The 9,351-nt window shown below is 51.4% G+C and overlaps 1 protein-coding gene across 1 annotated transcript; it reads right to left on the bottom strand.

Annotated features, from left to right (window-relative positions):
* Positions 1-4,673: 4,673 nt before the first annotated feature.
* Positions 4,674-6,785, bottom strand: VRTN (vertebrae development associated). Its single transcript, XM_019427143.2, has one exon. It carries the CDS (start codon positions 6,783-6,785, stop codon positions 4,674-4,676), a length of 2,112 nt encoding a protein of 703 aa, XP_019282688.2.
* Between the last annotated feature and the right edge of the window lie 2,566 nt (positions 6,786-9,351).

Below are 9,351 nucleotides of genomic sequence, written 5' to 3'. Positions count from 1 at the left end.
AAAGTCATTTTCCATGGAAATTTTTTCATACTATTAAACCTACTTTCTGCTGCTCTTCTCATCTCCCTGAAAGCTTCCTCCTCCTCTTCCATGAGATAAACCAATAATGGGAACGTTTCGGAACCTGCTAGTGATACTCCACAGGTGTCCTCGTGTATCACTAGCCAAGGTTGGGAAGGTGAAATCACACTGAAACCTCCCTGTTGGAAGTCAGGCCAGTGAGAAGGGCAGACAGCACCGAAGGCTGTAGCAGGTCCCCGCTGCACGCACTCCTGAGCTTGGTCTCTCAGCCTGCTATCTCCATCCTATTAACTTCCTTGTCAGGACACCTGTCCCTCATCCTCCCATGACAGCCATCACACTGGGACAAGTGCTTTACAACCAAAGACTAAGGTCATCTGAGGAGCAATCCAGGCATTTCCCAGAGACCCCCCAGGCAGCTAATATTTCTGAGAAAAGCTGGCTCTGGGAAGCTACAAGTTGGCGGGGGGGGGGGGGGGGGGGGATCAGGAGAAGCTACGAGATGCCAAAGCCAGGCATGTGCCTCCTTGTGAACCCACCGCACTTTGTTGTGCGTTCCATATGGAAGCTTCTATCATATTGCTGCCAGTAAACGGAGGCCTTTGTGAGGACAAGAGTTGAGGCCAAATGGCTCTGTACCCTCAGCTCACAGCACAGGGCTCAGCCTGTCATGGGTTGCTGGACAGGAGCCTATCATATCTGGCAGACCCTGTGTGAGCAAGTCTATTCTAGCACCTCAGCCAGACAACTGGACCAGACTTGGGTGGTGAGTGGCCTCAGACGTGACCTGGCACGAGAGCTCTGCTCATTCCTACTAGGAACGGAGGAGGACAGCCTGGACCAGTCCAATTCTCTTCCCTGCGATAATCTAGCAGTGCGGAACCACGTGAAGCCTGCAATGTTCCGAGGGCCCTGCCAAGATGGATGTGGGAGAGAAAACTATAGGATTATGCCCAGCTTTCTGGCCAGTTCAACTGCTAACCCGATGCTGGCAGCAACCAGCATCTAAAAACTACTCAGAGAAGAGCAGGTTGGTGGGGAACGAGCCCAGACTGGCAGTTGGCGAGACCAAGGTGCTGGTGGAACATTCAGGAGGGGCAAGTGAGGTATGAGTTGGTTGCTCGGGGCCCAAGAGCCTCCCAAAGGTCTGGGTGCTGGCCTCCAGAAAAATACTTGAGGAGCAACCTCATGCATCAAGGTAGACAAGATAATCTCCACCAAAATATAGGACGCCTGCCCCCAGGGGATAAATACATAAATTTATTTTTACTTATTCACAGCTGATTGATTTTCAGGGTGAAGCTTTTATGTTCAAATTTTGCAGAACCAACTATTAGTCTACAATGGCACAGAATGTTGTAAGCTATAGAGCCAGCCTCACGTATTCTGTTTTCTTCCTTTATTCACATTGTTCATTTCACTGGAATTTCTTTCTACATCTGCATTTGACGAAGCGGTGCAAAAACATACAAATAATTTCAACAAACGTCAACTTTGCAATCAGCATAAAGTATTCTTAGCAAACACAGTCACTGTTTAGGTATAATCTGCCTTTCTAAGCAATTACAAAGGAAATGGTTTTTCTACACCAGAATAATTTAACCATACTAATAAAATATTTTCCAAATCAATAAATACTGACATATCTTTTTTTTTTAATCTTATTTTTGTTCCCAACAGAAGCTAAAGTATCTCCCTGTGGGTTTGGGACTCAGAAGAGCTGGCCTTGAACAAAAGGACCTTTCGGTTTGGGGGATGGAGTATCTTTAATTTACAGGGCAATCCTGAGCAAGAATCTCCCTGGACATTAGCTTCCCAGGGGCTCTCAAACTGGGTATCATTGTTACCAATAGCAAATGCTCATCTAGTGCTTACTATGTAAACCCCATTTCACAGATGGAGAAAGTGAAGTACAGGGTTTAACGCACCCATGTGCATATGCTGCCTCTTCAATGTCTAAGACCATCATTGGATCTGGGTGGGGCCCTGGAATCCACATTCCTAATAAGCTCCCCCAGGTACTGAGATCCAGGTGGTTTTTAGACCCCTTTGAGATACTGCTGGGGACATCAGATCTGCTCTGGTTCTGAGAGCTCATGGAAAGGACAAACAGAATCTAGAGCCCCAACCAGGTCACTTCTCAGGAGGGAGGTTGGTACCACCCTCTGACAGCTAAGGCAGTAAGAGGAGTTAGGCTGAGGTTGGAAACAGCCAGACAGGGTTGTACCTACTAGGAACCCAGATTCTTGCCTCTTGCTGCACCAGATCGCCACCTGCTGGCTATAGGTGGCCATCGCAGGCCAGATTTAGCAAGATCATTCCCGCATTGGTCAGGATGGCAGGGGATAGTTTGGAGGTAGTCAGCATCAGAGATGACAGCACCCACTGACCTAGATTATGGGGTTGCTGTAGGATGGAGAACAATGGCCAATGAGAGATACTTAGGAAGTAGGATTGATTACATTTGAGTACCAATCCCAAAGGACAATAGCAGGAAAAGCATAGTGTCCCCATTTCATTCATCCCCCCCACCATGTTTGAGAGAGATAGAATCCCAAGCAGGCTCCACACTGTCAGTGCAGAGCCCAACGCAGAGCTCAATCTCACGAACCGTGAGATTAGTACCTGAGCCAAAACCAAGGGTCTGATGTTTAACCGACTGAACCACCCCGGCGCCCGTCATTGCGTCTTTAAACAGATTGTAGCACCTACTATGTGCCAAGAACTAATCTTCCTGCTGGGAATACAGTGTGTAAACAAGTCAGGAAAAAGCTCTGCTTTACATGGAGCTTATACTCTAATGGCATGGGGGGTGGGGTACTCAAATAACCAAAAAAACAAGAAATATCATCATAAGCACCAGAGAATTTAAAAGAATAATGCAACAGTGACTCAAACCTGAATAGTAAGGAGACTGCTATGTAAAGATGTTCCAATGGAACAAACAGGAAGGCCCTTAAACCAAGTGTAGCATGTTCAAGACCTGAGGCAGCCAGTGTGGCTGGAGGGTGGCGGGTGAGGGCGTGAGGGCAAGAGTGGGACAAGAGGCAGGGAGAGCTAGCCAGGGGCTGGATTATGAAGGCTTTTTGTCAGGCTGTGCAAGGAATTCTAAGAGTGAAGGGAAGCCGTGGATACATCTTAGGAAAGTGAAAGAATACAATTTCACTTGAAGGGCTCTCTGGCTGCTCTATGGAGCATGGATTGTATGGGGCAAGAGCAGAAGGGAGACGGAGAGGAGGGGGGATGTGGCAGCAGCATGAGGGGGAGGGTTCTGGGCACAGTTGGGAGTCAGTCAACAAGACCAGCTGATAGACTGGATGTGGGGGTGAAAAAAATAGAACCAAGAATGACTCCCCAAGACCATGAGGAAAGCAGCCACTGATGCCACATCCTAACAAGCTGAGGTCTGGCCTTCAAGCTCAGCCCGCTGCAGGGGGTTAGCAAAGTTAGCCACTCTGAGGCTCGAGGTGTCCTGACCCGAGCCTGGGTACATGACAAGCACTAAAGAGAATGCCTGACACAGACCTGACTTGACCCTTGTGCTGGCTGCCGGGGCACGTAGTGGGCCAGTTTTTTCCCCATAGGTAGGAGTATCTTTCCAGGGCCCACCCCCAGCTGAAGAGCACCCAAGGTCACCTCTAGATCCAATTCTAAACAGAATCCCCAGAGTAATCCCCTCCATCCGCCAACCAAAGGGAATGTGGGAATAAGCAGTCACATCCTGGCAAAACAAATACCAGAGACCAAGGGCTATGGGCACCACATCACTTTATTTCTTTGGTTTTCCAACTCGACTCTTGGACAATGCAAATTCAGTTACTCGCCTGCCTGGCCACCGTATGGTCTCTCACTGATGGGGCACAGGCTCCGAGGAGGGACTCAACAGAAAGACAAGGGTCCCCAAGAGCCAACCAGGCTGGCAGAGGACTGAAGCGTCCACAGCAGACGGGCCAAGCACCAGCAGAGACTCGAAGCCACCTCCCCCAGCCCCTTACCACACTCCTTGCAAGGGACAGGCCGGCACCTCCGTGATCCAGTCCAGGGCCTTCCCCTAGAGGTTCTTCCTGTATGCCCTCACGTCTCATGCTGAGCCCGGCACCCTCTCCTTTGGGGGCACCAGAGAGAAGCCACTGACCTGCTCCACGTTTGATTTCTAATGTTCCTTTGGGAAACAGCTTTGAGTAAGGAGGGTGCCAACCCCCAAAAGAAACTGAAGACCTACATTCTGCTTAATGGGACAGATCGTCATGTTACAATATTTCTTTCGTCCCCAGGAAGATCTGAAAGCAACTTCAGCTAACCAAACCCCCACCCCAAACATACAGTTTCCAACACCAGCCAGGGGGCCCAGCCAATCCACTTGAATCAAAACAAAAAAAACTAAAACCAAGACAACAATAAAAAGCAAGAATGGCAAACAACTGAAATGGAGAACGTTTCTGGTCTTGTAGCTCTCCACAGGAGACCAGAGGGCTGACGTCGGGCTCTGTCTGCCGTAGAGCCAAGAAACAACGCAAAGCTGCCCTTGGAGTCAAGGCAGACACTGTGGGAGCCAGAGCAAAGGGCATCCTGGCCAAGCCAGGCGTCAACTTAGGTCCCTGACCCTCTGCAAATGGGTCCCCTCTCCTCCCAGCCCCCTTCACACCTCCTTGTCAGCCATCAACCAGCGTGAGGCCATCGTAGAGTGCCCGCTTCCACATGTAGTAGGTAGAGCGGGCAGTGAGGGGAAAGAGGGCGCTGAACTCCTTGAAGGAGGGGAAACTCTTAGACTGGAAGCGTTTCTGCAAGAACAGCTTGGCCTGGGCCTTGAACTTTGTGGTGGCGAGCATGTCCATCACCAGCACTTGGCCGTCCCTGCCACCCGCTGCCGCCTCGGTCACAGGGAGGCTGCTGTGGGGCCGGCCCTGGGCCGTGGCCCCCTCTCTGGAAGGCCCTCCCTGGGCTTTCCCCGGATCCTCTCCTGGAGAAGACCCCACCCGCGGGGGGTCTCCCACAGGAGGGGCCATCACAGCGGTCACATCCCTGCAGGCTTCTTTCTCCTGCTTCTCCTCAGCTTCCATCCCTTCTTTGCCCAAGCTGGGGGCCTGCATCTGGAATTTGGACAGGCTTCTGGGCCAACTCCGGGCAAGACTCTTCCAGACCCAGAAGGTAGAGGGCGACAGGCTGGGGTAGCGGAGGCGGAAGCGACAGAAAGGGAGGTGCCCGCTCAGCACCTGCTTGCGGGCAGCCCTGCGCAGACGCCTCTGCCAACGGGACAGGGGCACCTTTGGGGGCAGGAGCTCACGGGGGGCGGGTGGTCCCCCCGCAGTCGCTTGGCCCGGCCCCTCTCCCACCTCACCCTTCCAAGGGAGCAGGGCCTCCTCCGGAACAGACGCTGGCTGGGGAGCCCCGGCCGTGGCGAGGGCCGGCGCCGGCTTGAAGCCGGGGTTCCTTCGGAGGGCCTTCCGGCGCCAGTTGTAGTAGGTGGACCGCGAGATGCCGGGGAACCTGCGTTTGAAGCAGCGATAGGGTACCAGTGTGTTCAGGGAGATGCAGTGCTCCAGGTACAACTTGGCCCGCTGCATTAAGATCATGCCAGGGCTCGACACGGCCAGCGATGAGCATCCCAGCCCCTTGGCGATCTGCTCGTCCGGCAGCTTCTCCAGCTCCTCCAGCACCTGCACCTCCTTGGGGGCCAGGGCCTGGCAAGTGCCAGAGCCCAGGAGCTCTTGCTTCCAGGCGTAATAGGTGGAGCGGGAGATCTCGGGGAACCTCTGGAGGAACTGCTGCAGCGGCACGACGCCCCCGCGGTGGAAGCTGTCCTGCAGGAAGTGCTTGGCGGAGAAGCGCGTGGCCACCTTCTGCCGGTGCTCCTGGGACTGCCGCCGCCAGCGGTAGAAGGTGCTCTTGGTGACGCTATAGCGCTCGCAGAGGTGGGAGTAGCTGAGGCCGGGCTCCTGGTTGAGCAGCGCCAGGGTCTTGGCGGGTGGCGGCAGCGGGGCCAGGGCTGGAGGCGCTGGGGGCAGGCCGGGGTCACTCTCGGCCTCCACCTCCTCCAGCCCCACCACGGGGGCAAAGTACTGGTGGCGGAAGAGGTGGCTGGTGAGGGGCTGGCCGGCCCACATGATGTGCAGCGTGGCGGGCACGTGGTCGCAGCGGCGGGGCCGGATGACGCGGTTAAAGTAGGGCCGGATCTTGAGGTTTCGCATGGGGTAGATGGAGTAGATGTTGCGGCGCAGGACGGAGGCGAGGGCGTACAAGTGCCACACGTTGGAGAAGCTGTTGGGGAAGCAGGTGGCCTTGACATCCGCGTCGAAGATGGCCTCCAGCGTGGCGGATGGCAGGCTGGTCATCTCGGGGGATTCCTCAGAGCGCAGGGAGTAGCGCACGGCTTGCAGCATCACCTTGGAGTCGATCATGCCCTGGAGGTAGTAATGCCGGTGCAGCAGCATCTCCACCACCGTGCGGGCCCGCAGCTCCAGGCTGAAGCCCGCATCGCCCCACAGCAGCACGCTGGCGGCCTCGAACAGCAGGCTGCCCTCGCCTTTGCACACCAGCGGCAGCATGTTCCGGGGAGCGTCCTCCGGGTACAGGCTCAGCGCCACGGAGTCCACCTCCAGCACCTGTGGGCCGGAACCCCCCTCTCGGCAGGTGGGGAGGGTGAAGGACGACAGGACTTGCTTGGCCTCCAGAGCAGCACCCACGAGACCCTCCAGGCCCTCGGACTCCACGGCCTCCTGCAGCTCCTGCAGCACCTGCTGTACCAGCTGCTCCCGAGACGTCATCCTGCCAGGACAGAGGGCAGAGGGCAGGGTCAGGACAAGGTGCCCAGAGACCCAGCGATGGTGTCCTGCACCTTCTCCCTAAGGGGAGTGCCCACCCACTCCCATTCCCCCAGAGGGTGGGTGTAACAGCTAAGGGCCTCCCGGGGGTTAGTCACTCCCCAGCCAGCGTCTGTTCCAGAGGAGACCCTGCTCCCTGGGAAGGGTGAGGGGGGAGAGCGGCCAGGAAAAGCAACTCGTCTCTGCAGCCTGGCTTTTGATAGTAGCTTGAGCAAGTCACTTAAGCTCTCCATTATTCTGGTTCCTTTTCTGGTAAAACGGGATGATAAGAGTATCCACCTTATACAGTTAGTGTGGGCATAAAAGAGACAATTAAAGTAAGGAGATATGTAGCTACACACACACACACACACACTCATCTTTAGACGGTGCCCGGCACACAGGGAAGCACTACAGAAGCATTAGTTAGCTATTACACAGTACATATTTTACAGTACAGCCATAAAGGTTGTACCTCTGTACCTGTTCAAAGACTTAGAGTCTCAAAGAGCTACAATTGGTCTGCCTTTCCCTAGATCAGTGCTTCTCAAAGTATGGTCCGTGGACCCTTGGGGTTCCCGGAGACTTTTTCAGGGCGTCTGCAAGGTTTTTTTTTTTCCTAAGTTTATTTATTTTGAGAGAGAGAGAGTGCACCATCGTGGAAGGAGTAGAAAGAGGGAGAATCCCAAGCAGGTTCCGTGCCATGAGCACAGAGCCCGACGTGGGGCTCGAACTCATGAATGGAGAGATCATAACCTAAGCCAAAATCAAGAGTGGGACACTTACCTGAGCCATCCAGGTGCCCCATGGGGTCTGCAAGCTAAATTATTTTCAGAACACTAAGATATATTAAGATAACACGAAGATATTATTTGCCTTTTTCATTGTGTTAATGTTGGAGTAAAACTGTGGTAACAGCATAAATCATGCTATGCTAGCAGTCATGTTCTTCACCACCATGTACTCAGGGAGAAAAAAACCAAAAGGCTGGTGTCACTCAAGAATGTCCTTGATGGGGGCGCCTGGGTGGCTCAGTTGATTGACTTTGGCTCAGGGCATTATCTGATGGTTGAGGGCATGATCTGATGGTCCGTGGTTCGAGCCCTGCTTCAGGTTATGTGCTGACAGCTCAGAGCCTGGAGCCTGCTTCAGAATCTGTGTCTCCCTCGCTCTCTGCCCCTCCCCCTGCTCGTTCTCATTCTCTGTCTCTCTCTGTCTCTCAAAAATAAACATTAAAAAAAAATGTCCTCGACAAAGCAGTAAAGATTTTTATTTGTATTTAATCACAACCCTTAAATACATGACTTTTCAATTTGGGGAGTGGCAAAGTGGGGAATACTCATTTCTGCTACACACTGAATGTCTCACATGACAATTGTTTGGTTTATAGGATCAACCAGCCGCTTTTATCATGGAATATCACTTTTACTTGAAAGAAAAATTGAGACATTACTCATTTAGATTTGGGTATATTGGGCAGACATCTTCTCAAAAATGAATAAGGTGAGCCTGTCACTTCAAAGAAAACTGTTGACAATTTGCTGCCAGTGAAATTTGGGGCTTTCATTTGGAAACTAGAATTTTGGGAAAACCTGTATCCACTACAGTGAGCTTGACAGCTTCCCAATACCTAAAGACTTTACTGATGAAATCAGTAGTGACACTAACAAATGTAACTTTTCATCCTATATAATGGAATTGTCAACATTTGAAGATCTACATCAATCAATGAACTGTATTTCCCCAAAAAACAATGGGTGATGTTACAAAGTCACATACAAGTAAAAGATCCAGTCAAAGCCTAAAAGAAAACAATGGACTTTAACGTACAAAAACTTCACGGATATTCAGTTTCTACATCATAACTAAGCTTTAAGGAACTGCTACTTGTCAAGTGTTGGTGTGGTTATCAAAGAATATCCACTGAACAAGCTATCGAAATACTCTTCCTTTTTCCATCCACATATCTGGCCAAAGTTGGATTTTCTTCAAAAACTACCAAAACAATTTATCACAAGGGATCAAACAGAGATGGATAGGAGAATATCTTTGAAACTAGATAGTATGTGGGTGCCTGGGTGGCTCAGTCAGTTAAGCATCCGACTTCAGCTCAGGTCACGATCTCGCCATTCATGGGTTCAAGCCCTGCGTCGGGCGCTGTGCTGACGGCTCAGACCCTGGAGCCGGCTTCGGATTTTGTGTCTCCCTCTCTCCCTCTGGCCCTCCCCTGCTCGCACTCTCTCTCTTTCAAAAATAAATAAACATTAAAAATTTTTTAATTAAAAAAAATAAACTAGATAATACAGAGATTTAAAAACATGTCAAAGAATATGCACTCTTCTCACTACATCTTTTCTATTCTGGAAAAGTCATTTTTCACAAAAAATGTGTTATCCGTTGCTGGGTCACAGGGTTGTTTCAGAAATATTTTCTAAATTCCCCAGTTTTAATTTTGAATACAATACACTTGGTAGATATAACCTATATACATAAAAGGTCTTCAGGGTCCTCAAGTTTTAAAGAGCACACA

Source organism: Panthera pardus, unplaced genomic scaffold (genome assembly GCF_024362965.1).
Source record: "Panthera pardus isolate Hobbes unplaced genomic scaffold, ASM2436296v1 HiC_scaffold_24, whole genome shotgun sequence".
NCBI classification, from domain to species: Eukaryota; Metazoa; Chordata; class Mammalia; order Carnivora; family Felidae; genus Panthera; species Panthera pardus.
Note: the sequence above shows the minus strand (reverse complement) of the source record. Positions and strands in the feature narration are given on the sequence as shown.